The sequence below is a fragment of the Lissotriton helveticus genome, chromosome 10 (assembly GCF_964261635.1).
Source record: "Lissotriton helveticus chromosome 10, aLisHel1.1, whole genome shotgun sequence".
In the NCBI taxonomy this organism is placed as follows: Eukaryota; Metazoa; Chordata; class Amphibia; order Caudata; family Salamandridae; genus Lissotriton; species Lissotriton helveticus.
Genome location: NC_136071.1, coordinates 519,755,182 through 519,776,385, shown reverse-complemented (window position 1 = coordinate 519,776,385; position 21,204 = coordinate 519,755,182). Strand labels below are relative to the sequence as shown.

General features: G+C 46.4%; 1 protein-coding gene across 2 annotated transcripts in view; it reads right to left on the bottom strand.

Annotated features, from left to right (window-relative positions):
• The window catches only part of DNAAF8 (dynein axonemal assembly factor 8), a 1,081,381-nt gene that overhangs the window by 1,042,114 nt on the left and 18,063 nt on the right, over window positions 1-21,204 (bottom strand). For both annotated transcript variants that reach the window (XM_078663036.1, XM_078663037.1), the window contains exon 2: window positions 17,249-17,442. In XM_078663036.1, coding sequence (XP_078519162.1) covers window positions 17,249-17,383 — 135 coding nt within the window. In that variant the 5' untranslated portion in view covers window positions 17,384-17,442. The remainder of the gene's footprint in view (window positions 1-17,248; window positions 17,443-21,204) is intronic.

The following is a 21,204-nucleotide window of genomic DNA, read 5'->3' as shown; positions in this document are numbered from 1 at the left end:
GTTGCAGCCCAGCCGCCCGGTCGCCCGTCTGCTGCAGATCATGGGCGTCAAGAGAATCCTCCACTTGGTCCGGCGGCGCCGCGCCCGCCCCCTTCCGCGGCTTCCCCATGGAGACTAGCCGGCGACTGTTCCGACGCCAAATACAGCAGGGCCTGCCCAACGTGTCCTGCAAGGAAGGCCAAAGTTGTTATCCCGCCGGCAAACCTGGCGAAATGGTGGAGTCGCACACAATGAAGGGAAAAGAAGGGAGGGGGCAGCCAGCAGGCTCCGCCGGTCTCAGGCCCCCGACACCCCAACAAGACTCCCTCAGTTCCGCGGCCCAGCAGCCGCCAGCCCAAGCCACCAGCAACCTCACGCCGCTCCAGGCCTCTCCTGATGGTCGGCAGGGCCCAGGGCAAAAGTCCAGGGTATCAGCAAAGTGGGCCCAGATCCCCACTCAGGGCCAGAGGGCCGCCCCGAGGTGTCCGCAGCGCCCCCAGTACCCCGCGGCCCGCAGTCTGCGGGGCGGCACCAAGATCACCGCTCCCAAGGTCCGCCGTGGGCCACAAGGGGGCCCCCCCCCAGACAATCTCTGGCCCCAACGAGCACCGCGGTCACCAGGCCGTCCGATTCGCTTCCACTGCCCGGCAGCTCCGCAGTCAGAGCAGAACCCCCCAGCACCAGGCTGGCGTTCCTCACTGGGGACGTCGCAGGATCCGAGCGCCGGTTGGCCCACGGCTCCGCTCACCGCTGACGGCAGATGGGCGCCTCCGCTCCCGAAGTCCCCCCGGGCCGCTCCGCAGCACCAGCGGTCCGGCACTCCTCGTTCCGGTGCCCAGCTCGTCCCTGCTTGCCTGTCGGGGTCCCAGCGGGTGATCTCCCGCGATCGGGGCAGGGTACCCACCAACACCGTCCTCCGGGCGCCTGCAGCTGCGCAGTCTCCGGCGGCCCCGCAGAAATCGAGGCCGGGGATCAGCCGCAAGATGTAGGCCCAAGTAAAATGGCCGGCGGCCGTCTCCTCTGCGCCCTCCGGAGGCCTCAGGCGTCTGCAATCACGGGACCCAGTGCACTCCAGATCAGCGCTAGGGTGTCCCGCTACGATCAGGAAGCAATCCCGGGCGGTGGCGCCGCCAGGGGGGTCAGTTAGCAGGATAATCACCGAGACCGACCCGGAGCTCAGGGCTCAGGCGTCCATGCTCGGCGGTGTCGTAGCCACGCCCCCCTGTGGTCATCTCTCTTATTGTGATTTTTTGAGATTCCAAAAAAGATCCTTTCACTTAGGTTCAACCATTCTCTTTTAAGTGTCTTTGAGGTGCTTGATGTTTTAACCCTGCTGTGTCATTCTAGGTGTGATCTTCTCGAACTTTCAGGCACTTTTCTGCTCTTTACTACAATTTCTTTGGACACACAACATCTCTCCAAAAGGAATAGCTTTAATGGTACTAGGTGGATGTGCACTGCTTACAGACCGAGGGTTTACAGAATAGAGTACTTTGAATTCTGTTAAAAAATGCAAAAAGTTACATCTCATCTAGAAAGTCTATTCTATTTTTCTGACACATCATAGTGAATTTCACATGGCATTTGTTGTTATTAAGAAAGTCAAAGTAACACCATTTGTAATAGAGAGCCGCCCATATCCCTATAATATCATCAATATATCGCCCTTAAAAATTGATATGCTCTGTCCATTCAGCTGCCTCAGAGGATCAGGCATGCCCCCTTTCAAACCATCCCATGAAAAATTGGCATAAGAGGGGACAAACGTGGAACCCATGGCAGTCCCTTGCAGTCGTTGAAACCACCGACCATCATATATGAAAATGTTTTTACTCAGAATAAGTTAAGACATTTCAAGCAACATCTGAGAGTGATCATACAAGTTAGCCTGTCTGGTAGATAAATAGTGTTCCAGATCCCTCAAACCAAATTCCTTCTTAATTCATGTGTGTAGACTCTCCACGTCTAAAGTTAAAAACATAATTGAATCGGAGTCCCACACTACCTCCTCAAACTTACTGAGAATGTCAGTTGTATCCCATACAAACTAAGGTAAATTCATGACAAACCGCTTGAGAAAATGTCAACAAACACAGCGATGTGTTCCGTGGGTGAGCCAATGCCTGAAATGATGGGATGGCCCGGTGGAAAAGCTGCCTCTTTATGCATCTTCAGGAGCATGTATAAACAAGGGTATTTTGGATATTCCACCATACAATATTTGAACTCAAGATTCAATAATAGACATAGTTCATGGCAATGGGACAACTTGTTGTTAATAGTGGTCATAATCAATGTAATGGGATTATATCCTATAGCAATCTTTGTTGTTCAGTTGTCATATGACCTCTTGATGGTACTGAGAGCAGTTCATACACAAGCATTGGCATAGCCAATAGGTCTCGCTTTTGGGACCTTATAAGTATTTAGCTATGCATCACTTGATGTTGTTTAATCAAGGATATTGTGCTGGATAACTAAACACTTATAATGTCCCAAAAGCGAGACCTATCGGCTATGCATTGGGGGGCTTTATAAGTGTTTAGGTAGAGCTATTGATTTTGCCAATGTTTCTAAGCTGTGCAGTAGATAAGTGTGCCTGCTGTGCAGCATGGTGAGAAGTTGTAAATAAAAAGTGCAAGAAGCACTGAGTGATGCTGTGGTGTCGTTGAGTGATGCTGTGCTGGCCCTGAGTTATGCTGTGGTGGTGTTTAGTGATGCTGTGCTGGCTCTGAGTGATGCTGTGGTGAGCCTGAGTGATGCTGTGGTGGTGCTGGCTGATGCTGTGGCGATGCTGATTGATGCTGTGGCGCTGCACAGTGATGCTGTGGTCGCATATAGTGATGCTGTGGTCGTACTAAATGATGCTGTGGTGGTGCTGAGTGATGCTGTGGTGAAGGTGAGTGATGCTGTGGTGGTCCTGAGTGATGCTGTTGTGCTGCTGTGTGATGACGTGCTGGTGCTGACTCATGCTGTGGTGGTACTGAGTGATGCTGTGGTGGGATATAGTGATGCTGTGGTCATACTGAGTGATGCTATGGTGTTCCTGAGTGATGCTGTGGTGAAGGTGAGCGATGCTGTGGTAGCCCTGAGTGATGCTGTGGTGGTGCTGTGTGATGATGTGGTGGTGCTGACTGAGGCTGTGGTGGTGCTGTGGTAGCATATAATGATGCTGTGGTCGTACTGAGTGATGTTGTGCTGGCCCTGAGTGATGCTGTGCTGGCCCTGAGTGATGCTGTGCTGGCCCTGAGTGATGCTGTGGTGGTGCTGAGTGACGCTGTGGTGGTGCTGACTGATGCTGTGGTGGCACTGAGTGATATTGTTGTGTCCTTGAGTGAAGCTGTGGTGGTGATGAGTGATGCTGTGGTGGTGCTGAGTGATCCTATGGTGTTGTTGAGTGATGCTGTCTTGGCCCTGAGTGATAATGTGGTGTCGCTGAGTGATGCTGTGGTGGTGCTGAGTGATGCTGTGGTGGTGCTGAGTGTTGCTGTGGTGGTGCTGAGTGTTGCTGTGATGGCGTAGAGCGATGCTGTGGTGGCCCTGAGTGATGCTTTGCTGGCCCTGAATGATGCTGTGGTGGTTCTGAGTGACGCTGTGGTGGTGTTGACTGATGCTGTGGGGGCGCTGAGTGATATTGTTGTGTCCTTGAGTGATGCTGTGGTGGTGCTGAGTGATGCTGTGGTGGTGCTGAGTGATCCTATGGTGTTGTTGAGTGATGCTGTCTTGGCCCGGAGTGATAATGTGGTGTCGCTGAGTGATGCTGTGGTGGTGCTGAGTGATGCTGTGGTGGTGCTGAGTGTTGCTGTGGTGGTGCTAAGTGTTGCTGTGATGGCGTAGAGCGAAGCTGTGGTGGCGCTGAGAGATGTTGTTGTGGCGCTGAGTGATGTTGTGGTGCCACTGACTGATGCTGTGGTGGCGCTGAGTGATGCTGTGGTAGCGCATAGTGATGCTGTGCTGGTGCTTAGTGATGCTGTAGTTGCGTTGAGTGATGCTGTGGTAGCTCATAGTGATGCTGTGGTGGTATTGAGTGATGCTGTGGTGTTCCTGTGTGATGTTGTGGTGGTGCTGAGTGTGATGCTGTGGTGGCGCTAAGTGATGCTGTGGTAGCGCATAGTGATGCTGTGGTGGTACTGAGTGGTGCTGTGGTGTTCCTGAGTGATGTTGTGGTGGTGCTGAGTGATGCTGTGGTATTCAGGAGGATGGCGAAGGATTTCATTGTTTCTAAGTGGTGAGTGGTATAGGTGAGGTGCAAAGCAGAAAGAGTTCGCTGGCAGATTGGAGGGCCGTGTAGGGAGTTTGCTGGGCTACTGTTGTTGGGGAGCGGGGGCGTACTTGGACCAGGAGGTTAATTGCGGCTGGCAAGTGGCACGCTACTTTAATACAATATGGAGTTTTGTGCAACGTGTGAGTTTGAGCTCTGGCGGACTGTGGGAGTATGCAGCAAAAATGCTTGTTAGTATGGAGTGATAAAAGGTAATATGCGAGAGAAAGTTATTTCAAAAGTATTGTGTGTGTGAAGGAAGATTGTATGGGTGAATGGCAGAGTAGGGATAAGGAGGAGTGGAGGGGCAAAACAGGTAAGAGGGGCAACTTGTTGAAAGTAAAATAATGGGAGGCAAAAGGAATGTGAGCATATTTGTAGATGGGAAATGAACAATTGTTTTTGTGGGTGGTAGTGTTATTTAACAGAAATAACGAACAATTGCAGCATTGTAATAACATATAAAAACAAGTAAACAATAATGAGAAGTAGCAGTAATACAAAAGTTGCAGTAAAGCTCCAAATTGTTATATTAAAATGGATGCTGTAGTAGGTAGAGACGGGGGAGAGAACGAGCGAGTAGCAGTTGCGTAAGAGTAAGGTAGTATTGTGTGCAAATGGTATGGTGTATTATAAAAAAACAGTAGGGGCCTAATGGAGAAAGGAGGGTTAGGAGCGCGGAAGATGGCAAGCAAATAGGAGTGGCATGTAGCTAAAGCAGAAGGGGCTTAATAAAAAAGGGAGGTGGGGAGGGAGAAAGCAGAAGTGCAGTATGGTAAAGTGTTAGTGTGTGTTAAAGCAAATAGTAGCAGATGCACCGAAGGCGCCTTGCAATCTGTTTTTTTTCTTTGCAAGTAAATGGTCCGGTATTTAATTAGAATAAGAAAAGGGTCTTTCAGGACACAGGGAGAGTGGAGCACGCAAGACGTAAAGCAAATAGTAGCAGATGCACCAAAGGTGCCTTGCAGTCTGACAATGCAGAATAGATGGTGAGGTAGATCAGGTTAAGGAGAGGCCGCGCGTGAAGTAATCAAGCTGACGCGCTCTGTGGTGAGGGAAGGGGGATGCATCTGTACTGTTAAAGTGTTCCTGAGTCTGTGTGAAGTGGTTTATATGTTTGTGTGTGAATTTTATAGTTGTCAAATTCTTTGTAATCGTTTTACCGCCAACGCAGAGAGAGGCAAACAGAAAATACAGAATGACAGAAAAGAGATGGGTGAAAATGAAAGCAAAAAAGAGACGGAACCAGCTTTGCAAAGGGGCAGATGGAAATGATCTAGACCATGGGTACTCACAAACTTTCTCTCGGGGGCCAAATTTACAGTGTGGTTTGTGTCTGAGGGCCGCACTGGTGGGGGCGGGGTCAGGGGGAGGGGGCGGGGCTAGAGCAAAAAAAACTGTTGCGTAAGAGTAAGGTAGTATTGTGTGCAAATGGTATGGTGTATTATAAAAAAACAGTAGGGGCCTAATGGAGAAAGGAGGGTTAGGAGCGCGGAAGATGGCAAGCAAATAGGAGTGGCATGTAGCTAAAGCAGAAGGGGCTTAATAAAAAAGGGAGGTGGGGAGGGAGAAAGCAGAAGTGCAGTATGGTAAAGTGTTAGTGTGTGTTAAAGCAAATAGTAGCAGATGCACCGAAGGCGCCTTGCAATCTGTTTTTTTTCTTTGCAAGTAAATGGTCCGGTATTTAATTAGAATAAGAAAAGGGGCTTTCAGGACACAGGGAGAGTGGAGCACGCAAGACGTAAAGCAAATAGTAGCAGATGCACCAAAGGTGCCTTGCAGTCTGACAATGCAGAATAGATGGTGAGGTAGATCAGGTTAAGGAAAGGCCGCGCGTGAAGTAATCAAGCTGACGCGCTCTGTGGTGAGGGAAGGGGGATGCATCTGTACTGTTAAAGTGTTCCTGAGTCTGTGTGAAGTGGTTTATATGTTTGTGTGTGAATTTTATAGTTGTCAAATTCTTTGTAATCGTTTTACCGCCAACGCAGAGAGAGGCAAACAGAAAATACAGAATGACAGAAAAGAGATGGGTGAAAATGAAAGCAAAAAAGAGACGGAACCAGCTTTGCAAAGGGGCAGATGGAAATGATCTAGACCATGGGTACTCACAAGCTTTCTCTCGGGGGCCAAATTTACAGTGTGGTTTGTGTCTGAGGGCCGCACTGGTGGGGGCGGGGTCAGGGGGAGGGGGCGGGGCTAGAGCAAAAAAAACTGTGACCATGAGGTTGAACACAGGTCCCTGCAGTGGACGCCTTCGTCCACTGAGCCACCAGACTCGACACACACACACACACATGCCTCTTTCTCTCTCTCTCACCCACCCTCTGTCACCCTCACTCTGACTGTCTCCCTCTCTCTCTCCCTCTGTCTCCCTCCCTCTGTCTCCCTCCCTCTGTCTCCCTCCCTCTGTCTGTCTCCCTCTGTCTGTCTCCCTCCCTTGGTCTGCCTCCCTCCCTCTGTCTTTCTCCCTCCCTCTTTCCCTCTGTCTCCCTCTCTCCCTCTGTCTACCTCTGTCTCCTTCTCTCTGCCACCCTCCTCTCTCTGTCTCCCTCCCTCTCTCTGTGTCCCTCCCTCTGTTTCTCTCCCTCTCTCTGTCTCCCGCCCTCTGTTTCCCTCCCTCCCTCTGTCTCCCTCCCTCCCTCTGTCACCCTCCTCCCTCTGTCTCTCCCTCCCTCTCTCTGTCTCCCTCCCTCTGTCTCCTCTGTCTCCCTCTGTCTGTCACCATCTGTATCCCTCCCTCTGTCTCCTCCTCCCTCTGTCTGTCTCCCTCCCTCTGTCTGCCTCCCTCTCTCTGTCTCTCTCTCCCTCTCTCTGTCTGCCTCTCCCTCTCTCTGTCTCCCTCTCCCCTCTGTCTCCCTCCCTCCATACCGCAGAGAAGTGTGGCTCAGGGGTTAGAGGCAGCAGACCCGGAAGCTGAGATCGGTCCTGGACCAGGGTTCAATTCCCCGCCTCGGCGGGTCTTGGGCTAAAAATTCCACGGACTCGATAATTCTCGCCCCGGTGCCTCCTCGACTCACGGGTTCACACTCTGCGACTCTGGGCAATAGCTTGCTTAATCTCCACAACGGCCCCTCGCGGCGGGATGCCTGACTTTCACCTTGTGGATACCCTGCTATCTCACAGGGGAATACCAGGAAGGGTTCCCTAAGCAAGCGCCGGGAAACCCACTGCGGGTAGCTGTGCGCTATATAAGCTCAACTACATTTACATTTACATTTACATTTTACCCTTCCCTCTGTCTCCTTCCCTCCCTCTGTTGGTTGGGCTGGATACCACTCCTGCCTGCTTTAAAATGCTGTAGTGTGGTCTAGTCCTTCTACTCTTGTAATTATGGATTCACTCCAAGGGGCTCATGTCTGTATGTTAATTATATACAATCACATGTTTGTATCTGTCCTGCGTCCAGTCTTCGAAGTTCTTTCTCAATGGTTTCCAATCCAACTCCATCAGTTGGAGCGGAGACACTCTGGAGGAAGGACTGGCGGGAAGTGGACTCCTTACTTGGAATAAAGATACCTTCTTCACGACATCTGCTGCTCCTGACTCTTTTCTGTGTGTACAGCTACCCGCTACCCGCATGCACAAACCCACTGAATTAGTTACTAGCTTGGCCTTATTTCTGAGAGCTGCTTCTAGGGTGCTGAGGAGCTGCCAGTAGCTCCTTAGTTAAATGATGGAGACTACTGGGCTCGAAAGAAAGGATGAAATAAGGTACAGAGATTGAGAGGGTGGAACAGAGAAGAATGGAGGGGAATGAGGGGTGGTTAAAGGGATAAAGCCAAAAATAAAAAAAAAGGGACAGCAAGAAAGAACGGGATTGAAGGGAAGGACAGCAAGAGAATGTGTGATAGAGAAGACCGGAGTGGGCCCAGAGACAATTTAATAGAGGGGGGAAAAAGGGAGGGAGCAAAAAAGATGGAAATTAGGGGAGTGGTCAGAGAGACAGGGTGGGATAAATGAGATGGAATTGAACAAAAAGAGAGGTTGAGAGCGAAACAATGTGATAGAGAAGATGGTGGGGACAGAGAGAGAGAATGGAATCAAGGGGAGGACGGGAAGGGGGACAGAGCAAGTTAGGATGGGATAGAGTGATTGTGCCCGAGAGAGGATGGGTGGGGGAAGAGGCATTGACAGAAAAGAGAGAGTAAGGGACAGATCAGAGAGGTCAGTGAGTGAGAGGAAGGGAGAGAGGGAGGGATTGCATAGAGAGGAGGGGAGAGATGGGGGGGCGGTGTGAGCAAGGATGGGACAGAGGGAAAAGTAGAGGGAGGGAGGTAGAAAGAGGAAACAGTTAGAGAAGATGATATAGAATAGAGGAAAATACGGAGAAGGGGCATGGAAAGAAGAACTGGGCAGAGCAAGAGAGTGGATAGATGAGAGATTGGTGGAAGATGAGTCATGGCTGGAATATATGATAAGGGAGAGGGAAAAGAGTGAGAAGAAACAAGGAGAGATGGTGAAAGAGACAGCTAGAGAAAGAAGCAGAAGCGAGAAAGGGAGAAAGAGAATTGAATGTATGGAAAGATTGAGGAAAGTGGAGAAAGGAATAGATACAGAAAAGGATATGTGGACAAGTGAGAGGGAAAGAGAAAGAAGAAGAGAGAATGGGATCAAGAAAAACAATGAGAAAGACGGAGCTGACACAAGGGTGTCAGTTAGCCTGTTTAAAGGGGATTGAAGGACTCCAGACGACAGTTTATATCAGCCCCTGCAACCAGAGTTCCATTCTTCATCAATAGCACTGATAGCACTGATAGTAGTAGTTTACGAGGTAAATATTATTAAATCGGTTTTTGACCATCGTATTACTATAACCTAGCCGTTTCATTTGGATAAACAACTAAAAAAGGCTACAGCTTCCTCAAATAGTCCCCACATTTTCTTTGTGATTTACAGTGGATATACTCAAACACATTTTTAGGCCTTGATATTGCCAGGGATGAGGCAGCTGGTGGTGGCCAGTATTTAAATGTACCGACTGCACGTCTACACCCGAAAACTGATCTCACTAGTCGGCTTTAGTCTGATGTCCTGGAACTACTTAGTCACCCGCCATAAAGTGTTGTGGTGCACGGGGTGGTGTGATTCAGCAGGGGAAGACAGCGCTAAGCTTCTGCATATTTCTGCAATACCACTGGTCTGTTGTAGAAGTTTGGATCCAAGAAGGTACCAGAGGAACAAATCTGAGTGAGAAAATCAGTGGGAACCAAGCTCCTAAGTATCAATACTCAACCTAAAGTCTGAGCGATCTTGATATTACTCATGGTTTTAAGTGAACAATGCTAAAACATGAGTAATGCAGAGGACTTCATTAAGCTTGAAGTTCACGAAACCTAAAAATATCTGCTTGTGTGTTCAGAAAAAATAACCGGGCGGTTTGCCGTAATGGGATATAGAAATAAAAAATCGGTACCCTAAATACATACCGAAAGTGTTAAGATGTAATACTTTCACTGTGAAATATTCTATTTTATAAACACAAAGGCACGTGTTTGTGTTAGGCTTAGGTTTAGCATTGGTTCAAAACATGTTTTAATGCATTTCATATTACTCTTTTAGAATTATAGTAACAGAAATCGTTACTGTTGTTCAGGTATGGAAATGTCATTTTCAATAAAATTGTTTTTAGGCTATATATTTACGTTTTTGTCCACTTAATTAATGTGCACATCTAGCATTTGGGAAATATTAGCTTTCCTAACATCTTAAATTGTGTCAAGTTGAGACAGGAAGGCGGAAGAGCATTGTAAAGCTCACTAATTCAATGTAATTGGTATTTTAAATAGTTGGATTATGAAGAGGAAATGCCAACCTATTGTAAAGCGCTCTGATATCCTTCGGGATCTTGTTCGCGCTATATAAAACTGTACAAATAAAAAAAAACAATCTAAAACCCATGTTTATTTTCTGCTTTTTTACTTCTTGCCTTTGTCACTCAGCAATAAATGTGAGGTTATTGATGGGAAAAGGATGCAACAAGCAGGCAACCCTGTGTCTCCCTCCCTCTGTCACCTAACCTGGCGTGCGTGTGTGTCAGCCGGGGCTGAGACAAGACAGGTTCCAGGCGCACCCAAGTACTTCGCAGGTCTTTAAAAGACCACTTACTCGTTAATGAGACTTTTCACCTCTTGGCGCCCCTGCATCTCCGCTCTGACCTTGCCTGGATTCGCCCGGCCGCATAGAGCGCTCCTGCCACCGGCAGTGTTTGCGGACACAGGACACCCTTTAAAAAATTTTTTTAAAAAGACACAGGTAGAATGGCTGCAAGGTCCGCGGGCCGCCAAGGAGGGCTTGCCGGGCCGCTGGCGGCCCGCGGGACATACTATGAGTACCCCTGATCTAGACCAAAGACGAGAGGGTAACCCGAGCAATGCAGGCAGAGGGAGTGAGGGTTCGAGAAAAGAATGAGGCATTGCGGTTCTCTTTCTTCCTCTGGCCCCTCCTACCTGGGATGATCCCTCGCTCGTGGAAAAGGGAGAAGAAACGGTTTTGACGTGAAAGGGCAGGTTTTGGGATCAACTTCAGCTACACGAGTGCAAATTGTGGGATCGGGAAAGGCATTGTGTCCTTCAGAGGAATTAATGGAAAAAAAGAGTATGTAAGGGGAAAACAGCTTGGGGAGCCACTAGAAGCCCTGCCTTCATCCGGAGAGATTCAGGTGGGCTGAGATTGGGAGGGTTTCAGCGCTGCTGACTTTTCGCTGGGAAATGAATGGAAAAAAATGCTTCCGTGCGGCGCTGATTGACCCGAGTATGTAAGGGGCAAACAGCTTGGGGAGCCACTAGAAGCCCTGCCTTCATCCGGAGCGATTCCGGTGGACTGCGATTGGGAGGGTTTCAGCGCTGCTGACTTTTCGCTGGGATTCCACAAGCATTGGCCGCGAAAAAAAAAGAAAACGTGCGGCAGCAACTGGGAGTTGTGTGGACGCGCGCGAGCAAAAAGAAAATATTAAAAAGCACGCGAGTGGTGCGCGTGCGCTTGGAGAGTGAAAGGAAAGCCAGATGGCGCCTCTGCTCATGCCTGTATGCGTAACCGCACGCTCCATGCCACCGAAAAAGATGTAGTTGGACTTTTAAAAGCCCACTCACTAAATGTCTCGCCAGACAGGGCGTGCGCTGGCTCAGGCGAGACCTAAAAACACTGTCCCCCTTATCCGCTTCGCGGATGATTATTGATTTAGACCTCAAATTTTGTAATGCTTGAAACTCATTATTAGTCAGATTATTCTGCCTGGTCTTATAGAAAACATAAGTTTGTTCTTGTCCTCCAAATCATACCAGTGAAGCATAACCCTTTTTTGTGAAAAGTCCAATCCCATGAACCTGTTTGTTCTGGGGAATGAACCTAGATTTGGATCTTAAATTACTATTGCAGGTTAAGTCAGGTTGAATGTCCAAATCTACCCACAAATCATCCATATTTAAATTGTACTCGTTGTCAATGGATAAACCACAATGAATGTCTTTCACATCTGAGATAGTCATATCAGAAAGTGTAATGCTCTTATTTACATAATACATAATACACTCTGCGGATTCAAGGCAAAAAAAACTTTTTTGTTTCAAAGTTCTTGATAAGGTATAGAGATCAATTTTATATCAGAAAAAATACAATTGTTAGCAGGGCAATAGCCTAATCCCTTATGAAGCACAACTGTTTCTGCATAATTCAGAGTATAATCTGGCAAATTGACAATAAGACTGACATCATTGGCATATCCAACCATACTAGTATTCATGCCAGTTATTGCTCTCTTCTTCCCTGCCTCATTCACAGTAGTTTCCTTCCATCTAAAAAATAAAATCTAGTTTCCATTTCTTGACTGCCTCCCCGCAATTGTTTAAATAATGTTCACCGCTGTTGCCATGGAGCCGCCGAGCTTTAAATTAAACTCCCTTGTCTTAGCAACCTCCTCCCACAAACCTGGCACCTGTCATCATGGATTTTACAGTCCTCCACTAGCCTCGGTTAAGCCTGTATCGCTTCCTGGAGGAAGCAAACTCCATCTGATATAGGTGATCCACTACCAGCTCCAGGAGAAGCACATTGCCTCCGCTCCCACCAGAGACGCAACTTCTCCGTACTTAGCAGGGCTTCTTGTCTCCATACTGTCCTAGATCATGTTCAGGGGGCCCATCTCAGAATGCCACAAGCAGGGCCTTCGGGTGAAGCCATGTTTTTCTGGCAAGCCAAGCCTCTCCATTTTTCCTACTGTGCCATTCAGAATGTCTTCAGCCCTAATGGACAGCTCCAGGTAACTCCAGGATTAGTAAATAAAGCTTGAGAGAATAGAAGCCCTCTTCATTAGTTTTTGATACTTTTGTCATAAAATAAGATTACATTGTATTGTAACATTTATGTAGTGCTAACAACTCCTATGTGGGGTATTGCAGTGCTTTCCTATACTGGCGATACAAAAGGGGGATGATGGACGGAGCGTTTGAGCAAATCAAACACTCACCCCCAGTCAACTGATCTGGGTTTAATCCATCACCATTCTTTAGCCCACTCAGCCACCCCATTTCAGACATGGCTATATGCAAATCAGTCTGACCCAGTGCCTCATGGGAACAGTCCAGCCCGAACTGCCAAGCCATGTCTTCCATGGACCGGAAACAAGCATCCTGGGACCGGTTTCGGATTCATAATCCTCATCAGCCAGGCTATCTTGAATCCAGTGGCCAAGTGAGCAAGGGACTCAAGTCTGAGCATACCCTGCCACACTTAGGGTGAACAAAGCGATACAAAAGGGCCTCCGGGTGAAGCCATGTTTTTCTGGCAAGCCAAGCCTCTCCATTTTTCCTACTGTGCCATTCAGAATGTCTTCAGCTCCAGTTAACTCCAGGATTAGTAAATAAAGCTTGAGAGAATAGAAGCCCTCTTCATTAGTTTTTGATACTTTTGTCATAAAATAAGATTACATTGTATTGTAATATTTATGTAGTGCTAACAACTCCTATGTGGGGTATTGCAGTGCTTTCCTATACTGGCAGCATCTTAGCCATGTAAGGTGTCTGGTTGAAAGAGTGTTTTCCTGGTTTTTGATTCCAGGTGGGGAGTATTTTCATGCTGTTTGTGAGGATTACTGAGGTGTGGCTATAGTGTTGCAGGACGCATCGCTTAGCAGTATGGATGATGAAGAGGTGTGATAGAGAGGCATGCAGTTTATGCTGCCAGCTTTGAGGAGCTGTGCAGAACCATTTATGGTTTTTCTTGTGACCATAGACCACTTAGCCAGTTGCTGCCCGGGGATTTCCAATCTGAGACATTTTGTATAAATATTTATGGTCCTGAGCAGGCATGGTTGGAGAGAGAAATGGTGACGAGATCTGCTGGGATAGATTTTGTTACTATCATCGTCTATCTGACTGTTTTTGTTAGGTATAAAGAAGTGGTATTCGTATGGTATTAGTTAGGTCATGCAGTGGTGGACTAGATTAGAGTCGTAAATAGAAAAAGTAGCAGGGTTATTGATTTGCGCAAACTGTGTGTACCCACTTATCTAATCTAGAAGTAATCTTAGGTGCTCCAAGGATGATAAGTGGTCACAATTACCTCCAATAGTTAAGAAAGTCTCCAAATGAACAATCAAAGAGTCTTCTGAGCACCAATCAGTGTCCAAAATTCAAAACATTCACCAAAAGTTGGTATTCCTTCTATGCACTTTATTTCTTTATCTTCACAAGCGTTCAAACATCTTCAACAGAACTTTTAGTCAACACGTGAGTCATCACACGGTATAAACCAATATTTGACTTTATCAGGGCTCCCAAATAAAATGATTTCAAAAAGGGGGTGGTGATGGACAGAGTATCTGAGTTAATCAGAACACTCCTACCCAGTCAACAGATCAGGGCTTGATCCATCACCGTTTTTTAGCTCACTGCACCATCCCAGTTCAGAACCTGGCTATATGCAAATTAGTCTGTCCCTGGCCCAGTGCATCATGGGAACAGGGCAGACCAAAGTCCCTTGCTCATTGCACCATCAGGATTCAAGCAAGCCGGGCCGAAGACGGCTGAAATGCCAGAAACCGGTCCCCGGAAGCTTGTTTCCTTCCCAGTGTAAGAATTGGCTTTTGTAGTCTGGTCTGCCCTGTTCCCATGATGCACTGGGCCAGGGACAGACTAATTTGCATACAGCCAGGTTCTGAAACTGGGATGGTGCAATGAGCTAAAAAACGGTGTTGGATCCAGCCCTGATCTCTTGACTGGGTGAGAGTACTCTGCTTAATTCAGAGACTCTGTCCATCACCACCCCTTGTTGTAAATAATTTTGTCCACCCTAAGCGTGGAAGGGTATACTCAGATGTGAGTCCCTTGCTCATTGCACCATCAGGATTCAAGCAAGCCGGGCCGAAGACGGCTGAAATGCCAGAAACCGGTCCCCGGAAGCTTGTTTCCTTCCCAGTGTAAGAATTGGCTTTTGTAGTCTGGTCTGTCCTGTTCCCATGATGCACTGGGCCAGGGACAGACTAATTTGCATACAGCCAGGTTCTGAAACTGGGATGGTGCAATGAGCTAAAAAACGGTGTTGGATCCAGCCCTGATCTCTTGACTGGGTGAGAGTACTCTGCTTAATTCAGAGACTCTGTCCATCACCACCCCTTGTTGTCCCAAATAAAATGAAGCGCTCAGTTCCAAACTTGTCAATTACTACAAGGTGTTAATATTTAAAAGAAACGGAATCATATATTGTGGTTTCCAGCGTATCACTATTAGTAAATCTTCCAATTCGAGTTTGTGGTCACCAATAGTATAATCGCAATCAAATGAGAGTACTCCCCGACATGTATGGCTTCTGGCGTGTTACTAGACTAGAATCTTCTGATTGGCGAGCAGTATGGCAAGTGAGAACAGAATATTATTTATACGTTCTTTCTGCATTCATCTTTACATATACACATATAGGCACTAATGTTGAGGAACAAAAGTAATTAAAAATAAAAATGTAGACATTTAAGGTAGTTGGAGGCTTTAGAATAAAAAAACAGGGAATTTGAGTTTATATTCTCAAACAGTGAGAAGTTGACCACCTATTGCGCTGACAGCTCTGAAAAGTAGTATCATAGCAATAAGGCGCCTACCTAGAACAAGCATTGGCAAATCTAATAGGTCTTGGTTATGTGAGATTTATCGGCTTTGCTAATGCTTTTTGGCTATGTTGCAAATGGCTGAAAGTAATGTAAAAAAACGGTATGACACAGCTGGCGTTGTCCATGGTATAGTGCTTTTTTTCAGTTATGCTGCGCTGAAGCTAGCACTGCTGTGTAACATGGCTAAAAATATTGATAAAGCCAATAGATCTTGCACAGGCGAGACCCATTGGCTTTGCCAAAGCTTGGTATGGAATGCCATATGTTAAGTTTAAAATATTTATATAATGTTTGCAACGGCTGAAGTGCTAATGCTATAGAATGAGGAATGCCCTTGCCAAGGTGTTAGTGTGTCCAGATTCAGAAGCATTTTAGGACCATACAAAAACTGTGAAAAGGCGCCATAAAAATGCACTCAATGTAACATACACTGTAGGTAGACAGAAAAGTCCAACAGGTTACAACATTTATTAGAGTGATGCTTTAGGCTATGTGTTATTTTGGGTGCAATGGTTACAGAAGAACCAATAAAGCAATCCAGACTGCTTGTTTAGTAGTAACATATAGCACTAATCAGTGGTCAGTGGGTTTCCTAGAGTTTTTGGACCCTGTGCCAAGGCACATGCTGCACCATCCAAATCATGACCCTAGAGCCTTCAAGGTAATTCCACTTGTGAGTTCTTGTTTAGTTGTAAAATATAGAAAGAAACCTGTGTTCAGTGGGTTTCCTAGACCTTCTGGCCCTTGTGCCAATGTACCTGATGCACAATGCAAATCATGACCCTAGTTCCTGCAAGGTCACTGAACTTGTGACTGCTTGTTTAGTAGTAGAATTTAGCAGTAATCGGGGTTCAGTGGGTTTCCTAAACCTTTTGGTCTCTGTGCCACTGCACCTGCTGCATCATTAAAAGCATGACACTAGTCCCTGCAAGGAGAAATTAGGAAAAAGTGTATATCCAGTAATACGTGTGTGTTCCAAAAAAGGCAAAGTTACACACGAATACATAAGTATTGTGTAGCTAAACAAAAACGTTCATAAAAAGTGTCTGTCATAAATAAAGCATATGCTTTACACATGAAAGTGTAAACAAAGCATTGTTAAATTGTGTTACCATTTGACTGGCTCTTTCCTGTGAAAAGATCTTATCCTCTATTTGACAGTGAATGGGCAATAAACAGTGTAAATTGCCCAAGATCACTAGATGATAGGCTGATGCTGAGACTGAAATGCAGTTTTGTACTTTGTTCCTAAAAAGGCAGTTTCACCAATTAAATGGACTCACCAAAGAAGAGGAATTTTGCAAAAAAACTTGCTCATGTTTTGTAAAACTGAAGAAAGAGATACCTTTTGAGATGGCTATGTCTAAAATAAAAAAATTAAAAAGGGCACAAGCAGGTTCATTGGAGAAAGTATGCTGCATTCCTCTTTCCTATAAATGCTCTCACTTTGAAGTCAGCCAAAAGCAAGATAGACACCAGGCTCCCACGAAAACACTGCTCTACATTGGACCTCGGTCTATGAATGCCCAGCAAATGCGTTGAGATAACAAGATTTAAAGGCATGTTTATTACAGTAAACGAGTTTCTGGAAGAATTCTGTAAACACTGCTTTAATAGCCTAAAGCAAATAAAGCCAGCAAATGGAAAGGTAGAAAACATGAATTAGAAACCACCAAGCCAATAGCAAGCAAAGGGCTGAATGCATTCCCAGGTCAACTTTCTGAAAGTCCCCAATATGTCGTTCGCATAGCCAGACAAATGTGCTGTCTGGTAGGAGGCGCCCAAAAAATGAAAACACAGTAGAGCCACAAATCTCTGGACTACTTTACCCTAAAATGCACAGATATCTAACACTGCCAACCATCATTAACACTACGAATGCAAAGAAAGATGTGGGAATACTACAACCTTACCAGCGAGGAGTCTGAGTCCAGAGTTGGCACTTCAGCCTTCACGATGGAGAAAACAGACTCCCATTCTGATCTTCTGGCCTCTTGTGTGTGGTTAGCTGGGTTTGCTTGCATTTCATTCTTGCTTTCTGTGTCCATCAGATTATCGATACGAACAAACAACAAAAATGTTGATGGAAGAGAAGCCACACATCTGTCTAAAAACATGAAAATACAGAGGAAAACATTATGCACCGTCACACACAAATTTATGAAGATGCTTTTGCTAGGACGTTTATGGTGCCAATATGCAGCTGGCTGAAATGTAAGGGTTTTGACACATACATAACTGCAAGGACCGAGAAATTTGAAAAAGAGGCCAAAAAAAAGGAGGAATGCCAAAAACAACAAAAGAGTTAGACAAAGTCTGCCCATTAAAGATCGACTCTTCTGCCTTCTGAACAGGAGATTTTTACATTTTATTGACTTTTTAAAGCACCTTGAGCTTTGTATTCTATATAAAGATATCAAAATTATAAAAAATATGAATTGGAACGAAACCACAATTTTAAAGTCAAGAACATCACAACAATACAGATGATTACATTTAAAACAGTAAAGCGTAGTCACGGTTTTCTGTCTTAAAATAAAATAATTCATTAGAAGGGAAATGAATAAGGAAACTGAGTTTTTTTAAAGTTTGATGGCCAGCAAAGAAGGTATGGTTTTAAAGCAATACAGTTGGACGGAGGATACATTGACAGTAAGAAGGAAATAAGGAGTAGAGCAAGCGAGTGATAAACTTTAAAGACAATTCCGATAAAGTGATAATGAACATTCATTAAAAGGAGGTACCTGAGTAGTATAAGGAAGCAAAAACGAAATCAATAAGTATGTTTCCATTTTTAAAGGATTTGGTTTTGTGTTCGAGTACAAAATTATCTGACTGAAAACTGAAACTATGTGCTCAGTTACAACTTGTTTCATTTTAACTGTATAACAAATATGGGATATGAAGGGGCAGTTGTTACTTAGGAAATGTAAGTCCTTGCTAACTACTACCACGACAAGTTACGAAACAACTCAAGAAATGCTAGAACAGTATCATGACACAAATAGTAAAGCTTAACACTTTAAAATTCTTGTTAAAGTAAGTTTTCTCTTTGTTAATGTGTTGCTATATTACTCACAACGTTTTTTAGGTCTCGGCCTGCGAAAGACTGCGCACATGCACAGTCGAGCTGGCGAGACTTAATGACATAGAGGGATTTTCGCTAGTGAGGTTAAGCCCCCCCCCTCTTTTCCATAGTCTGGCATCCTAAACGGTGGCCATCCATTGGAGAAGAGGTCCTCGTGACGTTCTTCTTTCTCTCTAAGCCCCGTCCTTTTCAGATTGGGCTCCTTGACTTACGTTTGTGGTAAAAGCTTTCTTATCTTCTTTATGGGGCCATCTGTTTAGCCCCATAAAGAAGATAAGAAAGCTTTTACCACGAAGCTATGGTCCAAAGGCTGGGAGCCTCCCCAGGTAGGTCACAGCCGGGGTCACTGGTTTCCCACTCCTCCCCCGTGCAGCTGGGCAGGGGTCGTTTGAGAAGGGCCTGGGAGGTGACGTAAGTAGGTCTCGGAGTCCGTGAGCAGTGTGAGGGATTCCTAATTGAGACAGGGCGTGTCTTATCATGAACTGCGATCTGATTACAGCTTCCCGAGACTCCCCTAGTTTCCTACGAGCTGTGGGATGCGTGTGCCCCCTCCACCCCCGGGTGCTCCATCTACTGCAGTGAAGCAGGAAACCTGCCCGCAGTGCCACCACCCCGACCAATGAATACACACAAGGCCGCGGCGGTTCCACTCTTCATTCATTAATTCGTGCATTTATTCACGTGCTTATTCGCTTTGCGCGAACAGAGCAGCACCCACTGGCCTCTTCTGGACGATCCTGCAAAAGCAGCTATGGAATAACCAGGGCGCTAATGGCGCGTGTGTCCTGGAAGCAGTTGGAACGCTGGGGTTCAGGCCTGTGGCACACACAGCTGAGGGGGGGCCAACAGCAGCCACAGAAGACGATCTAATACCCGCCATTACATCATGATGGCTGTTAGTAGATATTAAGCGCCTGTTGGCTTTTTTTTAAATAGAACTTAAAATACACAGCAGTGACCTGCGTGGGAGATGTGTCAACCTCGTAGCGTGTCGACCTAGTCTTTAACTGCACGTTAATGCCCGCGGAGGTAGTCAGTGTATCAGATTCAATAATAATGGCGCCCCGCCTGTGATTTCCCAGCAAGGCATGTGCCCCCTAGCACAATGTGCCCTTTCATGCACTCAAGCAGCAGATTAGGCCATCATCTGGAAACGTGCAGGTGAAAATGTCCTGTTTCGCTCAGTCTGACCGTGGTCAAAAGGTGTTACTTTTTATGCTAACCGGGATGTCAGGAGATGTGTCAATTCATGGCCCACAAACTGTGAGAACACTTTCACAATGTTAACAAGAATGTTTCTGTGTTACTGCAACTGGACATTTTTGGGTGTGCCTGTCTGTGCGTGGCTACATGTACATCTCTCTGCTTCTGCATATGTATGCATGAACTTGTATTTGTTTGTGTGTGCCTGTGCGTGCTGCTTTGCCTGTGTAGGTGTGTCCCATTGCTACCCCGTGTGTATTGCACGTAGGGCTGTGATCAGGAGCATGCCTGCATGTCTCTATGTATGCTTGTCTGCGTATATATATTTTTGTATTGTTGTGTGCTGAGTTTGCCTGCTTATGTATGTACATGGGTGTCGGTGTGTGCCTCTGCGCGCCAGTGTCTGAGAGTGCCTTGTTTGCGTGTCACCGGTCACTGCAGACGTGGTCACGTCTCTGGGCCCACTCAGCTCCAGGTGCTCAGTGTTTTAGCAGTATTACTGTAACAGGCCTCGCGCTGTGCTGGGTGGATTTGGTATGGGGGGTGGGTGGAGGGGTGCGCGAGGGAGCGCGGAGAGTTGCGTGGTCCGAGGGTCTTGCCAGGGGGACTGTTGGCCAGTACTTTTCTGTTAAATGTACTGGGTGGATGCAGGTCCACCCCTAATCAGATGTGCTGCTTGCGTCAGAGCCTCAGCTGTGCCGCGTCCCGGGGAGTCCCTGTGAGTGTGTGTGTGGCTCTGTGTGTGTGTGTGTGTGGCTGTGTGTGTGGCTCTGTGTGTGTGTGCGTGTGTGTGTGTGTGTGTGGCTGTGTGTGTTTGTGGCTCTGTGTGTGTGTGGCTCTGTGTGTGTGTGTGTGGCTCTGTGTGGCTCTGTGTGTGTGTGCGTGTGTGTGTGGCTCTGTGTGTGTGTGTGTGTGGCTCTGTGTGTGTGGCTCTGTGTGTGTGTGTGTGTGGCTCTGTGTGTGTGTGTGGGTGCAAATGCAATAGGTCTCGCATTTGCGAGAGATTAAGCTATTGGCATTGTAAATGACAATGCCATTTATTTATCTGTTTTCAAAACCAACACATAAATAGAAATGTTGTCATTTACAATGCCAATAGCTCTAACTTTTGCAAAGGCGAGACCGTTGCATTGTAAATGCTTGTGTTAAGCTGTAAGGGATTGCTTTAAATTTCTTTGGGCTGGAAAAAACTCAAATCATGTTTGAAGGCTAAATTTTCCAGGGGAGAAAAGTGGTCTGAATAGGAAGCATGTCTATTTAAACTAAGTAGGTAACATGCAAATCTATCTGATTGTTTCGAAAATCCCTGACAAATTTTTCCTTTGTAAAAATCTCTTGCTGTTATCTTCCCATTTGATCCGCGGTGAGCAATATTCGGACAGGCGAAGATTCCTTCCAAAAATCAACAGCTAAAAGTTGACTATGCTGGATTAATGCGAGTACTTAGACTTATCATATAGGCAGACTCCCATCTCTGTTCACATACCTTTATGCCCCCTATAATTCGACCTGTGCGCTTGTGGCCAACATCTTCATTGTTCATTGCTAAGTAGGTGCATGGAGTACTGTGGCCTCCTC